The sequence below is a fragment of the Trachypithecus francoisi genome, unplaced genomic scaffold (assembly GCF_009764315.1).
Source record: "Trachypithecus francoisi isolate TF-2019V2 unplaced genomic scaffold, Tfra_2.0 Lachesis_group1, whole genome shotgun sequence".
NCBI lineage: Eukaryota > Metazoa > Chordata > Mammalia > Primates > Cercopithecidae > Trachypithecus > Trachypithecus francoisi.
Window position 1 is genome coordinate 101,831,392 of NW_022681454.1, and position 26,181 is coordinate 101,857,572.

At 34.6% G+C, this 26,181-nt stretch overlaps 1 protein-coding gene across 2 annotated transcripts in view; it reads right to left on the minus strand.

Moving 5' to 3' along the window:
- The window catches only part of PPA2 (inorganic pyrophosphatase 2), a 113,720-nt gene that overhangs the window by 17,074 nt on the left and 70,465 nt on the right, over positions 1-26,181 (minus strand). For both annotated transcript variants that reach the window (XM_033214914.1, XM_033214913.1), the window contains 3 exons: positions 19,552-19,679; positions 16,750-16,835; positions 4,325-4,394 (listed from right to left, as the gene is read on the minus strand). In XM_033214914.1, coding sequence (XP_033070805.1) covers positions 4,325-4,394; positions 16,750-16,835; positions 19,552-19,679 — 284 coding nt within the window. The remainder of the gene's footprint in view (positions 1-4,324; positions 4,395-16,749; positions 16,836-19,551; positions 19,680-26,181) is intronic.

The window sequence follows — 26,181 nt, forward strand, 5'->3', positions numbered from 1 at the left end:
AGACAGAGAATGTGGTCTGCATGACAGTAAGTCTTTTGCAACTTTATCTGTGGTCTAATATCTACTCAATTTTTGGAAATGTGTACATGTACTTGAAAAAATTATGTATTCACTAATTATGTATGTCCATTAGATTAATCTTGTACATTTTGTTTGAATCTTCTCAACATTCCCAAAATAGTATTTAGCTAAAGGGTCCTAAAAGTAGCATCTTAACCCCCAATAGTCAAATCAAATATCTTTAAAGACTATCAACTAATATTATCTGAAAGGCAAATCATGTCTTTGCATACACATATACACATGCACACACAAACACACATTTCTTTGTTCTCCATAAATGCTCTGAGCCTCGCTCCCTGAAATAAAGATCCAACTGTTAGTCACAAAATTCTCAAGTATTGGGGAAGAATCTCGTCTCTTTTGGCTATAAAATCAGGTGAAGGTTAAAAAGAAAAAAAAACTTTACAAAAAGAAATGTAGGCTGGGTGCGATGGCTTACACCTGTAATCTCAGTGCTTTGGGAGGCTGAGGTGGGAGGACTGCTTGAGGCCAGAAGTCTGGGGCCAGCCTGGGCAATATAGTGAGACCCCCCCCACTACCAAAAACTAGAAAAACTTCGCCAGGTGTGGTGGCACACCCCTGTAGTCCCAGCAACTTGGGAAGCTGAGGTGGGAGGATCAATTGAGCTCAGGAAGTCAAGGCTGCTGTGAACCGTATGATCATGCCACTGCACTCTAGCCTGGGCGGCAGAGCTAGAACCTGTGTCTCAAAAAAAAAAAATAATAATAATTGAGTAGTCCTGCAGTTGAACTATTACATACAGGGTCCTGTTGCCAGGGTCCACATGCTGTAGCTCACTGAGAGCACTCTCTCTGCCTTTTATGGTTCCCTAGTGTGTTGGGATCAAATGAACAAAACTTGTTACGATACAGTCATGCTTTCTGTGATCATATATAGTTCAAACATCTATATTTGTAAACAAAGCCCAATAATCATTTTGATCATTTAAATTCTCCTTCTGAAATCTTTTCAGATCTATTCTTCTTAAGATCTCTAACCTAAGTACGACAAATTACTTCTGTAGATATTTTCTATTTTGTTTCTAAGATGGTTCTTAATAATATTCATCAATTTGTTAGTTTATATTTTATTTTTCTTGGATATTCTGACAATATTTTTCCTAACTGATTTGTACACATTGTTGGATGACTAACAATTTGTTTAGTTTCAGTGTCACACTTAATTGTGTTTTGATCAATACATGTTCATCCAGCATATACTTCCTACAATAGTTCTATTAACCACTGAAAAGTTTAGTCGATTTCTTTTCTTTGTCTATTTTAAAAGTACAAAGCAGTTAACCATATTCTAAAATCTCAATCAACATGTCCTGAGTATTCTAGCAATATGCATCTCAAAAGTGAAAACTTCCATTACTGTCTGGCCTTTTAATGACCATACTTCAGACTCATTTAACACCTACAGATAAGTCTCAAGATAATATGACTTAGGTACATGTTAGACTTGTTAATTTGCTCATTCTAAGCTACTAACAAAATCTGGGTCTTCTAATTTGTTTCATACAAACCCAGGACTTGATACGGTCTGAATCTGATCAAGTATGATGAATGACTTCTGCTTCTGTGTCTTCAATTATTCTAAGCAATTAAAGGACAAAAAAAAAAACAAAAGCAAAAACAAAAAATGACAGCGCTTTGAAGACTGTACAATATTCAGTACACAGCAAAATGAAGAGACATGGAAATATACACCTAAATAATTCTGATTCAAACACTTCAATGTGATTCTGAAGAGACGAAATGAGACAAAATGCTTTTATGACAAAGAATTTCATTATTACAAATTAAACTTTATATGAGAAGGGTGTTAACTAATCTGGGCTCTAAGAATCCCAAATCATTCATGAGGGTGCTAATGGGGTAATTCTTTGACTTACAAATATTTAATGATGAAAACTGGCATACATGAAGTTCCACTGAGCTAGTGAAGAGGCACTGGTTTCTCTAATTTGTGAATTTCTGATGCAGTATTCTCAGTGAAAAATTATTCAGTATAGTGTGTTCTTCATTATTATAAAGCTCAACCAAGTTACCAAGCCAGGTAATTAAAGCTGTATGTTAACCTTTCTGAATTATAATCTTATTCCTCTAATCTAAATAGATCATATATACGTCCTCCAATTTTTTTTTTATTGTTTTGCCACTAATGTGATAGAAAGCAATGAAAAAAACAGGATCTAATATAGAAACTTTGAGCCTGTGGTTAATTTTAAGACAAGTATCTACTATATTATTTATGAATCTACAACTGAAATACATGGAATAGACTTAATCTGAGATTAGTGAGATAGATTGCTTGTACAAAGATGAAAAGTTTTTGTTGCCCTTCATTATTATCCTTAAAGAAGTAATGAAAACCAAATTCTGAATATAATCTACATAGATACAAAACTGATAACTTGGAGAAAATAATGTGGCCTGCATTATTGTGACAGCTTCCTTGTATTTTCTCTAATCTAATTATCGCCTACAGCCCATTCTCACCAACGCAGCCAGAATGATCTTGTTAAAATCAAAGTCAGATTAGACCACTCCTTTGCTGAAAATATTTTAATGGTTCCCTACCTCATTCAGAATAAGAAACGGAATCCTTAAATAGCCTGCACAGAGTCTTTCATAATCGACTCCCATTTTCAAACCCAGATCCAAACATTTCCCATCTCATCTCCTTTCTCCCCATACTTTCTCTTCTCTACCAGTCACTATGGTCACCTTGGGTGTTTCTTGAATACCTCAGAAATCCTCTTGCCTCAGGGCCTTTGGGAGTGTGGCCTTGAATGTTCTTCCTTCACTGGACCTTACCTTCTACAATTCTTGGCACATATTCAGTCCTCTTCTTAGTAAGGCTGTGGCTGACCGCTTTTTTAATAACTACAACTCCTATCCCACTTCCGGCATTTTATCCCCTTGTCCCTGCTCATTTTTGTCATTTTTCAGAAGGCATTTATTGCTCTCTGAAATGTTCATTATTTTACTTGCATATTTCCTTCTTATCCATCTCTCCAGATAAAATGCGAGCTACACAAGGGCAGAGGTTTTTGTATCTTTTCTTTAATACTGCATTCCCAGCACCTACACTTACCACATAACAGGCACTAGATAGCCAATACATTAGTGGGGGAAAAAAAAAACCAATAAATTAAAAGCAGCCACAGTGATCAGCTAACATTTAGGAACATTTTAGTTGTTCTTGGTGTAAAGATCTAAATTCACTAGTTTTTCAACCTCATGGTTCTTAAAAACCCTTAATTTATAAATGATATTTCTAGCCTAAGACCACTCCTAAATACACTTTATATAAGCAATATTACTTGATTATCTGAATATAAATTTTCTAATTTAGTGATTTCCAAATCAGTCATTAATTTACTAATAAATTCAGTTGCCTCTATGCAGCATTATCACTAAGACATATAAAAATCCAAGGATATCAGCTCAGCTTACAGAAGGAAAGCATGTGAGACAGCCAAACTAAAGGGAAATAAAAAAGCAAAGGGTCTTACCAATTTTATTTTTCTTAAGGTGAAAAACGTAATTTTATTTTATTTTCAATTTTTTTTTTTTTTTTTTTGAGACAGAGTTTCACTCTGTTGGCCTGGCTAGAGTGCAGCAGCACAATCTTAGTTCACTGCAACCTCTGCCTCCCAAGTTCAAGTGATTCTTGTGCCTCAGCCTGCCAAGTAGCTGGGATTACAGGCATGTACCACCAGGCCCAGCTAACTTTTTATATTTTTAGTAGAGATGGGGTTTCGCTATGTTGGCCAGGCTAGTCTCAAACTCCCGGCCTTAAGTAATCCACTCGCCTTGGCCTCCCAAAGTGCTGGGATTACAGGAATGAGCTCCCATGCTGGGCCAATTTTATTTTTCTTAAGTTGGAACTGTGCCAACAGCCAGTTCTAATGTAGACACTGGACAGAAGATAATTCATGGAGATACAACAGTACAGAGGAGACCATATTTATATAAACAATAATAAACTGATGATAAGAAAAACAGTATCATATGAAATTAGTTAACTGGTTAATGTACTTTCAAATACAAAATTTAAAAACTCAACTAAAAGGTTTTAAAGTTTTTCATTTAAATTCCTTGAATTAAAAAAGTAGATTTCAGTGTGATTCGTAAACTTTATGCTTCTCAAAAGGACTTGATACATTTCATTGCTAGAGATTTCAGAATTTCTACTAGACTTCCTATGACATTTATAAGATTAAAGGATGTCTTGGACGTTTGCCCCTTACCGATTCAACTAATGATCTTGCTTCCTCTTGAGTGCAACGGAAAGGGCTATCAGATATCTGCAAGTTTGTGCTGGAGAAGAAAAGAGAATGTTATTATTAAACAGGATAAAAAGAAACAACTACCAAAAAAATCCCCAAAAACTAACTCCAAATACTCCACATCAGTTGTATACTTTCAACCAATGACTAGAAACTGAATGAATAAAAATTAAGACAATGAAAATTATTGTATATTCTTTCAGGCAAGGTTGTAAGTATAGAGTAGTCCACAGCAAAGCACGCTCCAGAATGACGAAAGATTTTTTAAAATTATATTACACAAATCCTAATAATTTCCAGGTATATATAAAAAGCTACACCACAATTGCACTTCACCTTTATTGAAGAAAAGAGGAAGCAAATTTGACCCGCAGAATGGGACCTAGGATAAATTTTCCTCTAAGCAAGGTGACAAACGTTGTAATGAGCTACTTAAAGTTTTTGCAGAATCTCTTTCACAGATAAGGAGATTAAAGAGGAAACTATACGAATATAAAGTTTATTTTCTTATGCGTAGGGAAGTTCAGCCAGGCATAGGAATAGCAGCTCCTTCCCCGACTAGGGAAGGCTCCATAGAGTCAAACGCCTTTCCTATACCTCTAAAAGCAGGCCACTCATTACATATTGCCAATCTCTAGACGAAAGCAAAAGCATTATTCCTCTGAAACATATTAAGACTGATTTTTTAAAATTTCATCAAAGGAACAGGCAGATTAAAATGGATAAAGAAAGAGGTGGTAGAGAAGGGAGTTAAAGCTAAATTAACCTTTTTAAATAGAAAAAAAAGTGATTAGCAGATCCCTGAAAGATAAAATAATAGATAAAACACACGTAAACATATTCCCCCTCACTAAGTGGACCTAAGGATATACATTATCAAATTTATTTTCACAATAGCTTTGTGAAATATGTTGAGATATCAGTGATAAAAAACATCTGTCTATATCTCTCTGTAATTGATAACACTGAGTATACAGCGATTATAATAAGTGGTCATTTTGGTTTCTATCCAGACTCCTAATGTGGGATTCATTTTCATTCTTGGCATGAATAGAATTTGATGAAAGTTAGCAGTAACATCTTTAAGGCTAAGCTTTTTTGCCACCATGGCACATGTTTACCTATGTAACAAAACTCCACATCCTGCACATGTACCCCAGAACTTAAAATAAAAGTTGAGGGAAAAAAAAAAGATGAAGTTTTTTGTATTCTCTTTCCTACAGCTCATGTTTAAGCAAGCTGAAAACTGAAAAAGGCAGAGCCTTGAAAGTCAGATGTTTCCTTGATGACTGTCAAAAATAAATTTAGAAAGAACCAGGCAAAAAATTAGACACTGTAAAAAAAGTGCTGGTCCTGTGAAGAAACTATGGTATACAAAGTACTAATTACAATACATATAAACCAAAGTAAAACATTCCTTGGAAATTCTGGGAAAAGGATGGTGGGTGGCGGGGTGGGGGGGGGGTGTCTTTTCTAGATACAGTTGCCATATAAAATACAGAACAACCAATTACATTTGAATTTCAAATAAGCAACAAACTATTTGTTTGTTAGTATAAGTATGTCTCAAATATCGAAAGAGACATACACACTTACATGGAAAAATATTTGTTATTCTGAAATATTTAAATAGAAGAAAAAGTGATTCAACTGGTGTCCTGTATTTTTAATGTGTTAAATCTGATAACCCTACTTCTTTTTCTTTTTTCCTTTTTTTTTTTTTTTTTTATTATACTTAAGTTCTAGGGTACATGTGCACAACATGCAGGTTTGTTACATATGTATACATGTGCCATGTTGGTGTGCTGCATCCATTAACTCGTCATTTACATTAGGTATATCTCCTAATGCTATCCCTCCCCCCTCCCCCACCCCACAACAGGCCCCGGTGTGTGATGTTCCCCTTCCTGTGTCCAAGTGTTGTCATTGTTCAGTTCCCTCCCATGAGTGAGAACATGCGGTGTTTGCTGACAACCCTACTTCTAAAGTAATCCTCTACTCTTACAACAAAATGAAACTATGAATAGGAATATTAGAAAACAATGACAATATTTAAGCCAGCACAGTAAAATTTAAAAATATTTAAAATTTTATTTTAATTTTAAAAATTTTAAAAATTTAAAAAATATCTCTGATAAAATGTCTTGACAAGTAACCAGTAGTGGATATCTTGGGAAAGTAAACTGACCCTGCTATTTTTTCACCTTAAAAAATGTATGAGCGGTTGGGTGTGGTGGCTCACACCAGTAATCCCAGCACTTTGGGAGGCCAAGGTGGGCAGATTACCTGAGGTCTGGAGTTTGAGACCAGTCTGGCTAGCATGATGAAACCCCATCTCTATTATAAATACAAAAATTAGCTAGTCATGGTGGCATACACTTGTAATCCCAGCTCCTTGGGAGGCTGAGGCAGGGGAATCACTTGAACCTGGGTGGTGGAGGTTGCAGTGAGCCGAGATGGCGCCACTGCACTTCAGCCTGGGTGACAGAGTGAGGCAATGTCTCAAAAAAAAAAAAAAAAAATATATATATATATATATATGTATGTATGTATGTGCATGTATATATATATGTGTGTGTATATATGTATGTATGTATATATGTATATATAAAATAGGATGATACATAAAAATCATCCTAATAGAATGAAAGATTACAAAGTTCCTTCTATTTACCAAATAGGTTCTTCTATCAGCTAAAAACAGTGCCAACATCCTCACTCACGTCCTTTTAGTCAATAATATATGTAATCTAGCTTGTAAGAACATATATGTATGTAAATATGTGTGTACACATACATATATGTACTTTACCCCCTCTTGGATTTAATAATTTGTACTTTGAATGTTTAAAAGTGTAATAAAAGGCATGATACCCAGAAATATTTTTATTTTTTCTGAACTTGCCTTCATGTAAAAATAGTTGTTTAACAATGATTCATATTTATTAGCCAATTCAAAAAAATCATACTGTGTGTCAGGGACTTTTCTAGATGCTGGAGACACAATACTGAATCATGCAGCCCCCCAAGGAGCTTTTAATCTTTAAGATTCTTTTTAGTTCTCAAACTATGACTATGACTTGCCAGGGGAAAAGCAGTATAATCATTTAAAGGAGGGAGGACTAAGCTTTTAGTGCCCACTATAAATAAAACTTAAAAAAAAAAAAAATAACTAAAAAGAATGCACTGCTTTCCTTTTTATACTAAGATACTAAAAATTATATTTTAAATGTATAAATGTTACATGACACTTATACACCCTTGTTGACCAAAACAAGATGATATTAGAGCAAAAAATCAGTAAAACCAAAATGCTGTGTACAACAAAACCAAATTACACACAAAAACAATAAAGTATATTAGTAGACAGATAATAGTGCTTTAGTGAAGGGAAAACCATTTTTTTTCAAGTAAATTTCAAATCAAATAATGGCCCACACTTAGAGAATCCTCAAAGACAGTGTCCAGGATAAAGATATGTCAAGGCTTTTTATTCTAAAGCAAAGTGGTCAAGAAAAAGGGAGAGAGAAAATTTAAAGGGATCAGAATGACAATAATTTTAGACCATAACCTCCAGAGTTTATAGAAGGAAGTGACCTTGGAATAAATGTACACAAAGCCAAAACAACTGAGGCTATCAATACATGAAAAAGTATCATATTACTGGTACCAAAACAGACATATAGACCAATGGAACCCCAGAAATAACACCACGCATCTACAACCATCTGAGCTTCAACAAACCTGACGAAAACAAGCACTGGGGAAATGATTCCCTATTTAATAAAGGGTGCTGGGAAAACTGGCTAGCCATATGCAGAAAACTGAAACTGGACCCCTTCTTTACACCTTATACAAAAAACTAACTCGAGATGGATTAAAGACTTAAATGTAAAAACCAAAAACCATACAAACCCTAGAAGAAAACCTAGGCAATATCATTCAGGACATAGGCATGGGCAAAGACTTCATGACTAAAACACAAAAAGCAATTGCAACAAAAGCCAAAATTGGTAAGTTGGATCTAATTAAACTAAAGAGCTTCTGCACAGCAAAAGAAATTAGCATCAAAGTGAACAGACAACCTACAAAATGGGAGAAAATGTTTGCAATCTATCCATCTGACAAAGGGCTAATATCCAGAAACCACAAAGAACTTAAATAAATTTACAAGAAAAAAAAAAAAAACATCAAAAAGTGGGCAAAGACATTTCTTGAAAGAAGACATTTATGCAGACAACAAACATATGAAAAAAAGCTCATCATCGCTGATCATTAGAGAAATACAAATCAAAACCACAATGAGATACCATCTCATGCCATGAATGGCAATTATTAAAATGGCAATTATTATCAGAATGGCACTTATTAAAAAGTCAAGAAACAAGAGATGATGCTGAGGCTGTGGGGAAATAGTGCTTTTACACTGTTGGTGGGAGTGTAAATTAGTTCAACCATTGTGGAAGACAGTGTAGCGATTCCTCAGGGACCTAGAACCAGAAATACCATTTGACCCAGCAATCCCATTACTGGGTATATACCCAAAGAAATATAAATCATTCTATTATTAACACTCATGCACACGTATGTTTATCGCAGCACTATTCACAATAGCAAAGACATGGAACCAACCCAAATGCCCATCAGTGATGGAATGGATAAAGAAAATGTGGTACATATATATCATAGGATACTATGCAGCCATAAAAGAAAATGAAGTCAGGTCCTTTGCAGGGACGTGGATGAAGCTGGAAGCCATCATCCTCAGCAAACTAATGCAGGTGCAGAAAACCAAACACTGCATGTTCTCACTTACAAGTGGGAGCTGAACAATCAGAACACATGGTCACAGGGAAGGGAACAACACACACTGGGCCTGTTGATGGGGGGATGGGAGGGAGATTATCAGGACAAATGGCTGATGCAGGCAGGGCTTAACACCTAGGTGATGGGTTGATGGGTGCAGCAAACTACCATGGCACATGTACACCTATGTAACAAACCTGTATGTTCTGCACATGTATCCCGGAACTTAAGGAAAAAAAAAAAAAAAAAAGGAAGTACCAGATTAAATATACCTTTCTCTAGGAATGTAAAAAGAAATAACTTCAAGACCTAAATAATTTCGATGAATTGAATACATTTATTTATATATTTAGACTACCTACTATGTCAAGTCCTGCTATCAAGTGCTGAGGTAAAAACTCAATACAAAGTGTTAAAACAAAAAATCCACCCCCAGTTCTACATAGAGGTATGTACAGCAGTGATACAACAGCCCAACAAAAATGAAACTGTGCAGAGATGACATCTAAACTGCTTCTTCAAAAGTATGAAGATGTCCCCTGAAGAAAGACAAGGGGATAGGAAGGAAGAGCCCAAGAGGCTGGAGGGCAGGTTTGGACACATTGTTTAAGAACAGAAGGGTTGGATGAAATCCCATTTTTGAAGGGAATCATAAGGCGTTTTTAGGCATAAAAATGAGTCATATTCATACTTTTGAAAGATAATTCTGGCAGTACTATATAGAATATGTTAAACAGGAGAATGATTGTTAATAAAAAAAGTTTATGAGCAAAGAAATGCTAAGCAACTGAATTAGTCCAGTTTACCCCCCACCCCCAGAAATGTCTGGATTAATTTTATTACATTGTAACGGTTTGCACTTTAAATGTAAGGATAATACTAAATTTCCAGTTGGCCATTATTCTCTTCTTCCTTTTAGGCTTTTTGAATTAAAATATTAAGAAAGCGATTTGCTCAATTCATCTTGTCAGAATTTATAGCCAAATTCATAAAATGTGCAAACATTTTATAAGAAAGTTTACAAGGTATGTTAATAATTATATTCATGCATTATAAGTGTACTACCTTTTTAAAAAATCACTTTTGATTCTATAAAGTGAATTAAAATGCCTTGTATGTTTTCTATTTAAAAATAAAAGTGACATTAAATGACATTTTAGAGGCCCATGTTGAAAATGAGCTAATAAAGCCAATTAATCCATACTAAATATTGAAGAAACACGTTTCCTCTTTTTGAAAGCTACAAGACACTAAATTCACCGGTTCCCTTATATTAAAATTTTCAGTTTAATTCTTTAAACTAGTGCTCTTCATGGACAAATACAAATGTTAGCACTAAGAGCCATTTTGATACCCAAAACTGAAAACTTCACACACATGGACATCAGAATACAAAATGATGCAAATATTTAATATGAAGTGACTTTTGGCATCTGCGTTCCCTGAATAGAAAAGAGGGTTCCCTTTATGTCAGGCATTGCAACAGCCAGAATGGGACTTTTATGAATTCAGGAGTTGACCCACACAGCATCTACTCTGAGAATAATAACCATGTTAAACTTGGAATTCATTAAGTATTCTCTCTCCATGGTAGTAATAAGAAATAACAACAACAAGAAGAATAATAATAGCTAACACTTACATAGCTTTTACTCTGGACCAGGCACTGTTTGAAGCACTTTCTATTTATTTTATTTATTTTTTAAAAAATTATTATTATACTTTAAGTTTTTAGGGTACATGTACACAATGTGCAGGTTTGTTACATATGTATACATGTACCATGTTGGTGACCAATGGAACAGAACAGAGCCCTCAGAAATAATACCACACATCTACAGCCATCTGATCTTTGACAAAGCTGACACAAACAAGAAATGGGGAAAGGATTCGCTATTTAATAAATGGTGCTTGGAAAATTGGCTAGCCATAAGTAGAAAGCTGAAACTGGATCCTTTCCTTACTCCTTATACGAAAATTAATTCAAGATGGATTACAGACGTACATATTAGACCTAAAACCATAAAAACCCTAGAAGAAAACCTAGGTAATACCATTCAGGACATAGGCATGGGCAAGAACTTCATGTCTAACACACCAAAAGCAACGGCAACGAAAGCCAAAATTGACAAATGGGATCTAATTAAACTAAAGAGCTTCTGCACAGTAAAAGAAACTACCATCAGAGTGAACAAGCAACCTACAGAATCGGAGAAAATTTTTGCAATCTACTCATCTGACAAAAGGCTAATATCTAGAACCCACAAAGAACTCAAACAAATTTACAAGAAAAAAGCAAACAACCCCATCAAAAAATGGGCAAAGGATATGAACAGAGACTTCTCAAAAGAAGACATTCATACAGCCAACAGACACATCACTCGCCATCAGAGAAAAGCAAATCAAAACCACAATGAGATACCATCTCACACCAGTTAGAACGGCGATCATTAAAAAATCAGGAAACAATAGGTGCTGGAGAGGATGTGGAGAAATAGGAACACTTTTACACTGTTGGTGGGACTGTAAACTAGTTCAACCATTGTGGAAAACAGTGTGGTGATTCCTCAAGGATCTAGAACTAGAAATACCATTTGACCTAGCCATCCCATTACTGGATTATAAATAAAAATATATAATATAAAAAAAAACTTTCTACTTATGGCTAGCCAATTTTCCCAGCACCATTTATTAAATAGGGAATCCTTTCCCCATTTCTTGTTTTTGTCAGCTTTGTCAAAGATCAGATAGCTGTAGATGTGTGGTATTATTTCTGAGGGCTCTGTTCTGTTCCATTGGTCACCAACATGGTACATTTATACATATGTAACAAACCTGCACATTGTGTACATGTACCCTAAAACTTATAATATAAAAAAAATATAAAAAAAACCCAGAGGATTATAAATCATGCTGCTATAAAGACACATGCACACGTATGTTTACTGCAGTACTATTCACAATAGCAAAGACTTGGAATCAACCCAAATGTCCATCAGTAACAGACTGGATTAGGAAAATGTGGCACATATACACCATGGAATACTATGCAGCCATAATAAAGAATGAGTTTGTGTCCTTTGTAGGGACATGGGTGCCCTATTGTGGGGAGCGAGCAAGGGGGAGGGTAGCATTAGGAGATATACCTAAGGTAAATTAGTGCAGTTTTATAGCTAGAATGCACTCAAGAATCAATCAAAACTTGGAAAATATGTAAGACAGATGGATCAAAATAAATAATGGTTAATAAAATAAAGTAGTAAACACAATAGTACATTTCTGATTTCTTAATAAGGTATATCAACTGGTTGAAGAGAGAGTGGGAGAGGACTGAAGAATAAACTCAAATGTCAAAAAATGACTTCTCCAAGAATCAAGTTTAAAGTTTTCTTAGGTAAGACTAGAAATAATAAAATTCTCTCTGTTAAAAGAATATTTAGCTTTCAGAGTAAACACCCAGCAGTGGAAAAAAGAATAAACAACAACAACAACAACAAAAAACTTATTCTGAGAAAGAGAATTTTCAAGGAATCAATTAAAAGAACTTAACAAATGCAGTGCTCCTGAAAAGAGAAGAGTCACTGCCTGGATTAAAAAAAAAAACAAAAACAAGGCTAGGAGTGGTGACTCATGCCTGTAATCCCAGCACTTTGGGAGACTGAGGCAGGTGGATCACCTGTGGTCAGGAGTTTGAGACCAGCCTGGCCAACATGGTGAAACCTCGTCTCTACTAAAAATACAAAAAGTGGCCAGGCATGGTGGCGGGTGCCTGTAATCCCAGCTACCTGGGAGGCTGAGACAGGAGAACTGCTTGAGCCTGGGAGGCGGAGGTTGCGGTGAGCCGAGATTGCACCACTGCATTCCAGCCTGGGCAACAGAGTGAGACTCTGCCTCAAAAAAAAAAAAAAAAAAAAAGAAAAAAAAATTGTTGGCTTTAAAATATTATTCAACAATTTACTCCAACAGATATTTATTGAGTAGCTACTACATGCCAGGCATTAGGAATATAAAGATGAATAAGGCATCTTTATTCATCTGCTCTTGAGGAATTTATATTCTAGAGAAGAAGATAAATTCATGAACCAAGTACTTAATAACTGTGACAGATGTAATGACGAAAATCCACAGAAGACAAGGAATACAGAGAGTACTGGCATTTCAACTAGCATGGGGCTATATGAGGGAATGTTTCCTAGAGAAGACAAAGTAAAAATTAAATCTTAAAAGATGAGTAACATGGCCACTTCAAAAAATGAGAAGACAATCATAGCAAAGGAAACAAAATGAGTAAAGGTCTAAAGATCACTACGAGCACAGTGTTTGTGAGGAGTGACACGTGGCCTTCAGTTATTGTAACACAAAATAGGAGACAAGAAGTGATGGAAAATGAGGCAAGAAAGGTTATCTAAATCTTGGAAGGCCTTGTTTGTTTTTCCATGAGAATAAGTTTGGATTTTATGATTCTTAAAGCCGGGCACAGTGGCTCACACCTGTAATACCAGCACTTTGGGAGGCTGAGGTGGGTGGATTGCTTGAGCCCAGGAGTTCGTGACTATCCCTAGCAACTTAGCACGATCCTGTCTATACAAAAAATTTAAAAAGTAGCCAGGTATGGTGGTGCATGCCTGTACTTGGGAGGCTGAGGTGGGAGGATCACTTAACTCTGGGAGGTAGAGGCTGCAGTGAGTCATGTTCACGCCCCTGCACTCCAGCCTGGGCAACAGAGCAAGACATTGTCTCAAATAACAATAATAATAATTTATGTATATATAAATTTATTATAATATTAATTAAAAATAATTTAAATAATAATAATAATAATAATAATGATAATAATAATTATAATACAGTTCTTAAGCAGAGAGGCTCATCAGAATCACGTGGGGGGCTTGAAAAACATACATATTTAGACTCTACGTCCTAAAGATACTAATACTCCAGGTTTAAAGAAGGGGACAATGTATCTGCATTCTCTAACAATTTCCCTGGTTAATTCTGTGTATTACATATACATTGAGAGAATGTCTACAATAGTTTGGACCTAAACTGAACTGAGTGAGAAAAATGGGTTTCAAAAAGGAAGGCAGAAGAAGCTTGCCAATCTATAATGGTACAGTTTAAAGAATTAAGAAAGAGGCAATTCATTACAGAAAGGCAAAAGAAATAAAAACTAACAACTCTGACTATATTTCCAAATTAAGTTATGATAAAAAAAGAGAAACACGGATTAAAATAAGTTAAAAATTCTGAAGATCTTGACTTTAAATTTTCTAGATGCATATGATGTATATACTGAAACTTACATCCTGAAAATTCTTACACTGAAAAAAGTTATTTTGTTGTAAAAAATGTAGAGGAGGTAAAAGAACATAGCTATTGAGAGAGTAATGTTTAGGCCAGGTGTGGTGGCTCATGCTTGTACTTCCAGCACTTTGGGAGGCCGAGGCAAGCGATCACTTGAGGCCAGGAATTCGAGACCAGCCTGGCCAACATGAAGAAACTCAGTCCCTACTAAAAATACAAAAATTAGCCAGGCGTAGTTTCAGGCTGATGTAATCCCAGCTACTTAAGAGGCAGGAGAATTGCAAATCACTTGAACCTGGGAGGGGGAGGTTGCAGTGGGCCAAGATCGCACCACTGCGCTCCAACTTGGGCAACAGAGCAAGACTCCATCTCAAAAAAAGAGAAAGAGTAAGGTTTAAATCCTGGCTCCACCATGCATTGTGTGACCTTAGGTAAGTTACCTAAATCTTTATGTGGACTCAATTTCTTCATGTGTAAAATGGAGATAACAATACATATTTTATAGGATTCTTGAGTATTAATTACATAACATATATAAATCACTCAGAACCTGGAACATAGTATAGAGTTAATAAACGTTAACTCTTACTGTTAATGTAATCCTTATCATTACTCAGGAGGCTACAGCAAAATGATTCCAGAGTTTAGAAATAAAGTTACCTTCACAGTAAGGATAATTAGACTCAGCACAGAAGGAATGAATTCAAGTTATAGATATAGTAACCAAACAAAGGTCTCTGGCTCTGTAGCTGAGGAAACCTGGGGAAACACTCAGGTCTCATCAAAGACTGCATAAGCTTTTTAGAAAATGTGATCAGGAAGGAGATAAGACAGCAAAGAGCAAGCAAATATTTCCTCAGACGATCAGAGACCCTCCCCTTCATACTGGAGGGACTCATTACACTGTAGTCTTAATTTTAGACCACAAAGAATAGCTCAGTCCACCATTTACTAGGATAGACAAGACTAGAGGACATTCAATCATATCCAGCTTTGCTGTGAATAAAATATATTATTTATATTAGAAACAATTACCTACATTTTAAGATTATGCTTAAAAAAAGAAAAAAAAAAAAAGAGTGCTTTACATACAAGGTAAGAAAAAAGGGAGAAGGCCAAGGAGTTGACAGTGTTTCTTTAGTAAGCAAGAGAAACAAAGTCAGTATCTTGAATGCCAAGCATTTGTGCTGTAGGCAAAACGGGCCTTCTTGATGACTTAGGTAAAATATTCCTTGAGATTAAGTAATTCTTTACTCCATCTGATTACCTTATTCTAGTGATTTCTTTAACGACCCTCTTGATTCCTAGACTGTGCTCAGAGAGCGCAGGGACTCTATCCTATTCATAGTAATATCTTTAGTACCCCCAGAGGACTGATTTTGCCTCCTATACTTAGACTTACCAAGAGCCAGTTGTTTTTGTTCCTAAATGTGTTTGCCAATTGTACTTGTTACTATAATTTCAAAATTTTAGTATTAATTATGTTCACAGATGAACTGTGAAAGAGTGTGGAAGAACTGTTTCTATGAACATTAAGTAGGTTATAAAACTATCGAGGCTTTAAACAATACTGGGGCCCTAAAAAGCCTCAATAAAGGTGAATCACTACAAAAATTTGGTATCAAATTGGGTGTGGATAACATAGTTTAAATGATTTTTTAAAAAGAACTCTAAAAATCTGTCAGGGATTTTAAGCTATAAGGAGTTTAAGGATTACAGAATCTTTCTTTTCTATCCTATGTTACGCTAGAGTATATACAAAATCTATATGGAAACGATATTAAAAGGGGCTCAGCCCTACATCCAAAAATGGGTGAATATGCATTTCAATGTTTTAAATTACATGTTTGATTTATGTTACTATTAATTCCTCTTAATCAATCAACTAGTGATCATGATGAATAAGAAGGCTTTTACTTTCTAAGAAATTATATGGTAGTTATTAGATTTAAAAAACCATATAGATTTACGTGTTGAAAAATTGCATTTTTCATCTTTGCACAATGTATTTCAATTAACTGTCCATTTATTTGTCAGTATTCCCACTAAATTATAAATCCCTCGAGAAAAAGGTTCATGTCAATTCCTAGTTTAATAGTGCCCAACACTTAGTAATGCTCAATGAATAGGTAGATACTCTGTATTGTTTACATTGAAAAAAAAAAAAAAACATGAAATTTTCTTTTAAAAAAATATGAAATCTGAGTATTATGTGGCTGTTTAATACCAATTAATAATAAAATAGTGTTACTTACATAGAAAAGACAAATTCTTACCAATTTATAGCTCCTCCATTACACTTCTTCATAAGCAATGCTTTCCAACATTGATGAGTGGATTTAATAACTTCAAGAGCAAAAGCCTAGCTCCAAACAAACAAATAAAAAAAAGACGTCTTTAATATCAGTCACATTGTTATACTAACACAAAACTAATCTTGTGATGACAGTTAACTGCTAAGAGCATGAAACTCCAGAGTTAGGCAAAGTTTGGTATAAATTCTGGCTTCCTTATTTGTCAGTTGTGTGACTTTGGGTAGGTTACTTAAGCTTGCTAAGTCTCAATTTCTTCATCTATGAAGTAGAATATAATAGGAATAATCTACATCAGGGTTGGCAAACTAGGGCCTATGGGTAAAATCCAGCCTAACCCCTGTAAAGTTTTACTGAACAGTCACATTTGTTTGTGTCTGGCCTACGGCTGCTCTAGTGCTGCAAGCGCAGAGTTGAGCAGCTGTGACAGAAATCAAACGATCTGTGAAGCCTAAAATATTTTCTATATGACCCATTACAGAAAAAAGTTTGCCAACCCCTGATCTAAGTCACAGAGTTGTTGAAAGAGTAAGTAAGATGACATGTGTGAAGTGCTTAACCCAGTACCCGGCTTGTCAGTAAGCATGCACCCATTAATTTCAGCATCATCAAAACTGCAGGCGGTCTAAATGTAGTTTTTCAAAGTAATTTTAGACTATCCACTGTCTGAAAGTAGTACATCTCCTTGACATTTATGACATTGTCTAAAAATGCATAAGCAACAACAGATACACCTCTTATTGGATATACATCCAGTAAGAACATCTAAAGAAAACTTGCTTTATAATTCCAAAGCAGAAAGTTCTGTAGAGTTTTTTCCCAAAAAATGTTGCTTGTTTTCCTTATGGAGAGTCCCTACTGATTAGTTCAAACTCCTTTCTTCTCCAGTGATAACTACACACATTATGATAATAAAGAAACCAAAGAATCTTGGGAACTGAGACACAGTAATAATGGGAAATTTATCCTCTGAAAAGAGAATTTCTCTCAGGTCTTCTATTGCCTGTGATGGAGGACAGCTTATATCTTAATGAGATAGTGTTGGGTGGGGATCTCACTTCAGATACAGGACAAGAAATCTAATACATTATCTGATTATGTAAGGATAGATTTTTAATCCAATTATTTGGATAAGTGTGATTATTTAGAACCAATTTCAATACCTGCTTAAAAGGGTTGCAAGAAAAACCCAGAATAAAAGAAAGGAGCCATCTTTCCAATCATGTTAAAGAGGCACAAATTAATTCTTGAGTTATGCCCTGCTATGGTTTGAGGGGATTTGTCCTCTCAAATCTCGTTCAAATTTGATCCCCAATGTTGGAAGTGAGGCCTAATGGGAGGTGTATGGATCATGGGGGTGGATCCCTCATGAATGGCTTGATGCCTCCTCAGAGTAATGAATGAGTTCTTGTTCTGTTAGTTCCCACAAGAACTGATTGTTAAAAAGAGCCTGGGCACCTTCCACCTCTTTCACTTGCTTCCTCTCTCACCCTGTGGCATGACTGCTCCCCTTTTGTCTTTTGGCATGATTGGAAGCTTTCTGAGGTCCTTACTAGAAGCAGATGCCAGCACCATGCTTCGGGTATATGCTGTAGGACTGTGAGCTAAATAAACCTTTTCTTTATAAATTACCCAGCCTCAGCAACTCTTTCATAGCAATACTAAAGGAACTAAGGCTCTATATTTTAAATAGCAGTAGTAAAAAGTAATGCATAAAATAATTATTTTCTGTAGAAGTTGTATAAATGACCTCATCTTTATACAGAAAAGAATTACTATTTGTCAAAACAAATGAAAACCAAAAACTACCTCATTCTTTACAAATTTGTGACTTGGCAGACTTACCCTGAGGCAATAAGGAGACACAGAAATACTATATAGGTTTGAAATTTCAATTATCTCAATAATAAAATGTAAATTTTTTAAGGAAAAAATAATGTATTGTATAAATTTTTAATCCTTTCAGGAAGATAATTTAATCTAAAATAATAATTTTATATTTACATTTAATAATCCCAGACAAAGCCCTCAAGATTTGAAGAATTCTTTTAATGTGCCTTCAAAAAAAACACTGAGTCCAGCAATCAATTCTTTTACAGCAAAATACTCATCATAAATTTTAAGTTTTCATTAACATGCCTTATTTCACTTATAAAACATACTTACTGTTACCCACTTAAAAGTTGGTTTCAAATATTCAATTTACCTAGTGGTAATAACTTAAAAAAAAATTCCATGTTTTAGACTAACTCCTTGGCCCATTCTCCCCATTTATGTCATATTAGAGATACATTGTGGTAACTCTGTGGTATTCTAATAGAAAAATCCTATGACAGTAAGATAATTCAGGTGTCCTTTCAATTGTTAAGCAGCTTAGTTCCGTCGTGGTAGAATGAATACTTAGGAGGGAGCGCCCTATGGATTTATATTAAGGGTGCGTAACTTTCTCCTCCACAAAACAGTAAATAGAAAGTTTTTCTATGTACACAATTTGCAAAATTAGACAGATTATGAAATTTGTTCATTTTCTAACATGTAGGAGCTATAGACAGATAGATGGACATAGATATTTTTCAGCCTTGGTGATTCACTTAGAGAGATCTTCTGAAGCAAAATTTAAATAATAAAATAATGTTTTTAAATATGTAAGTCAGTAAAAAGCACTTTTCTTACCATACTATATATACATATTCACATAAGAAACTCCCCAAGTGAAATGAGTATTGTACGGGAGGTACATTTTAAAATAAAGATTCTCGTCTTCACCTTGTTTTTGAATTCTCCATTAAAAGCAAACTGGTTTTCTGGTTTTCCATCTGGTACCTTATATAATCTAAACCAATTAAGAGTAGCTTCCAGGTAACCTGGTTTGAACTTCTCAACATCATCAATATCTGTAAAGAAAAAACAAAAAGATGTTTTGTTAAGAATTGAAATTCATTCCATTTAGTGGCAGAGCATTGGACTGAGGGAGCCAGGAAACATAGGGCCTAGTCTAACCGGCAGCACAATTGATTATGATACCTAGAGCAGCATCACCATTGATATGTGTATCACCTTCAGACTTTTGTGTTTTCCTATATATAATACTATTCCTGCACTCTACATTTACAAAGCATCTTCAGACAATGTGCTATGTATGGGGAATAAATGGATGGATACAACAAAGTTCTTTTCATCAGGATACTCAGAGTTTTTAACTCAGGGAAAGAGACAAAGAGATAAATTGCAATTAAAATGCAATGAGATTTTAACAGAGGTAAACACAAGCAATGTTAATATCATAGAAGAGGGAGTAAAAGAAAGCATTATAAAAGTGAGAAGTACATCACTAACTGGACAAGAGGGGAAAAAGTAGAAGGAACAGCACACATAAAAGCAAGGGACTATATTTTAGAATATACAAAGATGGTTCTGCATGGCTACAGCATCACTGTTAGGAGGGAGGGGAGAAGGAGGAAACACCTAGGAGAAGCCAGTCACTGAGGATCATATACACAGTAATCTCCCTTTATCCACAGTTTTGTTTTCTGCAGTTTCAGTTACCTACGGTTAACTGAATCCAAAAATATTAAATGGAAAATTCCAGAAATAAACAATTCGTAAGTTTTAAATTGCATACCATTCTGAGTAGCCTGATGAAATCTTGTGCTGTCCTGCTATATCCTGCCCAAGACATGAATCGTGCCTTTGCCCACTGTGGCCGCATTCTATATACTATCCGCCATTAGTCACTTAGTAGCCTTAGTTAGCAGATCCACTGTCTTGGTATGGCAGTGCTTGCGTTCAATTAACCCTTATTTTGCTTCAGAATGGCCACAAAGCACAAGAGTAATGGTGCTGGTAATTTTATTACAGTATATTATCACAGTATATTGTATTGTATACAATCTATTTGTTACAGCATATTGTTAAAATGATTCTGTTTTGTGATTAACAAAACAAACAGGGATGTTTTGCAAAAATTAATAAATACTGAGTTCCTTGAATGTACGGTTTTCTTATTCAGAGGGGAAAAAAATCTTTTAGTCTACTGACAGTGAGTATCTAGAAATGCAATTTAATCAATGCCCAAGATAAATACTTTTCTAGGCCGGGTGCAGTGGCTCACGCCTGTAATGCCAGCCCTTTGACATCACCTGAGGTCAGGAGTTCCGACCAGTCTGGCCAATATGGTGAAACCCCGTATCTACTAAAAATACAAAAATAATTAGCTGGGCATGGTGGTGCTTGCCTGTAGTCCAAGCTACTCAGGAGGCTGAGGCAGGAGAAATGCTTTAGTCCAGGAGGTGGAGGTTGCAGTCAGCCAAGATCATGCCACTGCACTCCAGCCTGGGCAACAAAGCGATAAATAACTTTCTGTTGCTTAAATCTGATTTACGACTTCATCATTGTACCTTATACTCAGACTATCATTTTCTGTTCCATTGTATATAACTTACATAAATCATATAACTTTTATATGATTTTTGTTACTTAACTCACTCACTTCCAAGGAGAAAATGAAAGCTAATTATCTAATACCTATCTCAGTCTAGGAGATTTTCTCCCCAAAAGTCATAAAGAGGACCCATTAAGCAAAGACACTAATTAGGAAAAAAACTGAAAATTTTATAATGGAAATAGGAAGTATAACTCTCCAAATATAAGCTAAACTTTTCCACTCTCAACTAATTATACCCTAGGAGAAAACAGCTGCACTGTCCCAAATAACAAAACAAAAAAATTACAGTAAGATATTTAAACACTTTTAAAACCTCAATAGCAAATGCCTGAAGCCAAATTCTTACATCCAGTGCCAATAGTCAGTTCAATAACCCCTCTGAAATTATAAAGTTCCAGCTAAAGTATATAAACTTATTTGTGGTTTATGAAAAGCATACATAGATATATATAAAACTTAAAACTTGTTCCTCATGAAATTCCTGAGAGTTAAGAACAAGTATGTTTACATTCAACATAAAAAAACTACAGCTAAGATAGTTTAAAAGGTTTGCCAAAATCTATCCAACTCACTCGTGATAGAACTCGTATTACATAAATACAAGACTTCTAATTCCATGACTTCTGCTTTTTCTTCTACACTGCATAGTAACATTGCCTAAAGGTTTTATTTACATTTAAAAAACGTAAGTAAAGATGTATTTTTTCAGTTTTCTTTTATTGTGATAAAATATCCATAACATAAAATATGCCATGTTAAGCATTTTTAAGTGTATAATTCAGTGACATTAAGTATGTCTACAATTTTGTGCAACCATCAACACTATCCATTTGTAGGACATCTTTGATTAGATACATTTTTTACAATCTATGTTATTTTAAGAAAAGTGGCAATTCTCTAGTAGTCATTTATTCCCACTTGTGGAATTAATTTTATAGGAATTTTAAAGATGAACTAACCCAATAAAGTTAGGATAATCTGGAAAACCTATATATGTAATCAAGCTAAATCTATTTCAGTTTCTAATGTTGATTACAAATTAAGCTCTTTTAATCGAACTCTACTTGATCATCTTACTGAACTCATTAGTAAAGATTCTACTTCTGTAGAACATTCTGATTAATGTTCACATATTATGTATGCTGACTCTGGCAGAGTACTCTAGAATGAAGCCTACATTTTTGTTTCCATCAGTTAAGTTTTAGCTTTACTAAGCATCAGGTGTGTTTATTCCCAAACCATTTATGCTAACTGTATCTTTTATTATGAGATGTAATTAAATATTACATAAACCAGTGAATTTATGAGTACAAAAAAGTTTTTGTCTTTATGAAGTTAATTTGAATGTTCTGAAATAATTCAATAAAACATTGCTAAAAATATCTGTTGTCAAATTAAGCCTAGAGCTAGGTGCCATGGCATGCCCCTAATCCCAGCTACATGGGAAGCTGAGGTGGGAGGATTGCTTGAGCCTAGGAGTTCGAGACCATTCTGGGCAACATAGTGAGACCCTATCTTAAAAAAAAAAAAAAAAAAAAAAAAAATTAGACCTGGGTAAGAAAACAGTTAAATATTAGGAGGAAAAAGAAAAAAAAAACATAAAAATCTACAGTTAGGCATATAGGCTGCTTTGCAAGTAAGGTAAGAAGAGAATTTTAGATATGAGAGGTCAGGGATATCCTCTGGTGAAATCATTTTAGTAGAGTCTTGGATGAACTGTGGGAGCAACTAATTCAGGTATCTGAAAGAAGTGCAGTCTGGGAGGAAGACAGTAAATGCAAATATTCTGAAGTAAGGGTGTGCTTTTAACATTTCAGGGAGAGAGTAAGAAAGTCCTATGGCTAGAGCACAGTGAAAAAACAAAGAATTAGGAGATAAGATTAGAGAAGCAGCCACAGGCCAGTCACAAAGAACTCTAAGGGCCATACCAAGGACTATAGCTTTAACTTTGGGATGGTTTTGGGCAAAGGAGTAAATGTTTTAAGATCTTTCTATCTGGTGTGTAAAGAAAAGACTACATAGAGGAAAAAAAGGAAGTTGGAAGTCCAATAAGGGGCCGCTAAGAGTCTACTTAGGTGAACTATGATGAGGGCTCAGACAAACGCAGTTGTATGGAGGTAGTGATGATTGGTAAGATTTTGGATATTTTTTACAAAGTAAAACTAAGAAGAATTACCAATGGAAAAAAAATTAACAATAATAAACCAGTAAAGATGGGACTTACATGAGATTCAAAGCATCAAAGAGTGGAAAAGGACAAACCTGTAACATTAATTTTACAGTTAATTAAAAGCAGTCCTCAAAATTTCTTTTTTCTCTTTCTTTCTCCCCTTCCTTCCTTCCTTCCTTCCTTCCTTCCTTCCTTCCTTCCTTCCTTTTCTGTCTCTCTCTCTCTCTCTTTCTCTCTCTCTTTCTCTTTCTTTTCACAGTGTCTTGCTCTGTCACATAGGCTGGAGTGCAGTGTGCAATCACAGGTCACTGCAACCTTGACCTCCAGGGCTCAATCAATTCACCCACCTCGATTTCCAAGAAGCTAGGACTACAAGTGTGCAACACCATGCTTGGCTAATCTTGTTTTGTTTTTTTTTTTCAGTAGAGTTGCTTTGTTTTGTTTTAGTCACTCTGTTACCCAGGCTGGTCTTGAACTCCTGGGCTCCAGTGTTCCTCCTGCCTTGGTTTCCCAAAGTGTTGGGATTACAAGTGTGAGCCACCACGCCACCCAGCCCGTCACCCAAGATTTTTAAAAAAGGCTTTATAAAGAGTGTCATAACTTCTGACAAATAGTGTGCAGTCATGATTTACTTTCAAATTTGAAAGTTTAATTAACAAAGATTATATAGAATCTCCTTAAGGGAATGTTTATATTAAAACTATAAAAATACGTTTTATAAATAATCGTTTTTCTATATAAATACATTGAAAATATCATAAATTTCTCTCTTAAATTCCACTTGAAAAACAAGTAATAATGAAGCAATATAACAGAAAAATCTTAAGGTTCCATTGGGTTTCTCCAAGTTCAGAGCTCTCATTTTAATTTAGTTTTTCTTAACTAACTTTGGTTTATGTTTCTATAAAAGAAAACCTAAACTTACCTACCATTTTATCTCTGTAGACATGAGATAAATTGAACACAATATGTTCTAAGAGAAACGTTTATGACTTATTTTTTCCCTTCCCTGAGGATCCTGTATATATTTCATATAACCAAATTTCCTTTCCATATAAACCAATTCACTTGTTTCTAAAATCTAGTTAGAAAGTTCTTTCGACTCTTCTTTTTTTTTTTTTAATCCAAAAACACATTCTGTTAAACCAGGGGGAGTTTCTAATCACATGAGTTTGTCAAGACTTCAATATTACCCAAACTTCAGAATAAAACATACTTTACAAGTAAGTTAATAGTAATGATATGACTTCAAAAGCCAAATTGATAAGGTATATTTTATACATGCAAACCATGAACAGTATACATGAGAGAAAGTATGAGACCTATTTAATCTAGAGACATATTAAAACAACAAGCTTTAAAAATAATTATATACCAAGAACAAAGAAAATGTTAATACATTTTAAACATAAGGAAATAAGACAACACATTCTATAAGTACAATATAATAAATTTAAAGATCAACAATAAACAAATTTAAAAACTCTTGCCTACTGAGAAAGAATCACCTCCAGTCCCCTGATTTTTTTAATATAATTAAAACATAAATATTAAAAGGAAACAAAGAAGAAAAAGTCTTATTAAATAAATAACTTTTGAGCCCAAAAGAAAATCAAAACTCTAAGAATATTCAGAAAATAATGACAATGAGAACACTCAGGAAGTTTCTAAGAAGAACTAAAGAAAAACATGTTTGGAATCAGACAGCACTAAGTTTAAATTCCATTTCTGGTACTTACATATTGTATCACCTTGGGGAAAATGTACTACCTTGTTTCTTCAAATCCAGAACGGGGAAGAAGAAATCAAGGTTGTTATGGGGATTAAATAATGGGTGAAAATCACCGAATAAAAGGGAATAATTCTTAACAAATATCAATAATTATCTCTCCAATTCCCCCAAAACTTTGTCTATGAATGCAACCAAAGTTATACTTATAGGCAAATTAATAGCCTTAAAAGCTTTTATCTTTCAAAAATAAATATACAAACATGAATTAATTTTTTAGAAAAATACTAAACAGATTTTCATTAATATCGACAGTTACTTTAATTTGTATAATGTTCCTGACAAATCAATGTAAGTAGGAATAGTTATAAACAAACACAAAGACTAAAAATAACACATAAAAAGTATCTGGGCATACATATATACACATACACATGCATATTTGTTAATAACTTTTTGCTATACACATAGAGTTTTTCACTTATAGTAAAGACCCTAAATGAATTTGTAACTAATTTCTTATTTAACAACAGACATGCTTACTTTTATCCCTAATATTATTACAATTTAGTTCTTATAAATTTATTTTTTTCCAATGTGTTGAAGTTTAACTCCTTTTTTAAACATTTGGAATGGAGAGGGAATATATAAATAGAACTACTTGAGTGAAATACCTATAAATATTTATTTCTGAAATGAGGCTTTCACTGAGTTCAAGTATATTAACCAAATTATCAGCAAATAAAAACACTCCTCAAGTTTCCAAAGCATTCTGCTTTGGAAAAAACAGAGACCTTTGACAGGAGGGGCACTAAATTCCTGTTTCAATGTATTTCCTCAGGCTAACCTATCTAAAATGGATACCTTATAAAAAGATAAACATCAAAAAGACTCAAAAACAAGATAAGTAACTTTGTAGACCCAAGAGGGAACAAAAATACAAAACAACATGTAAGGCTGCATCCAGGGGCACACAGGAATCCTGATGTGCAGGCAGATAGGACAGGCTGTAAGCCCGGCTCCTGTCAAGTAAAGGCAGGATGACTATGCGAT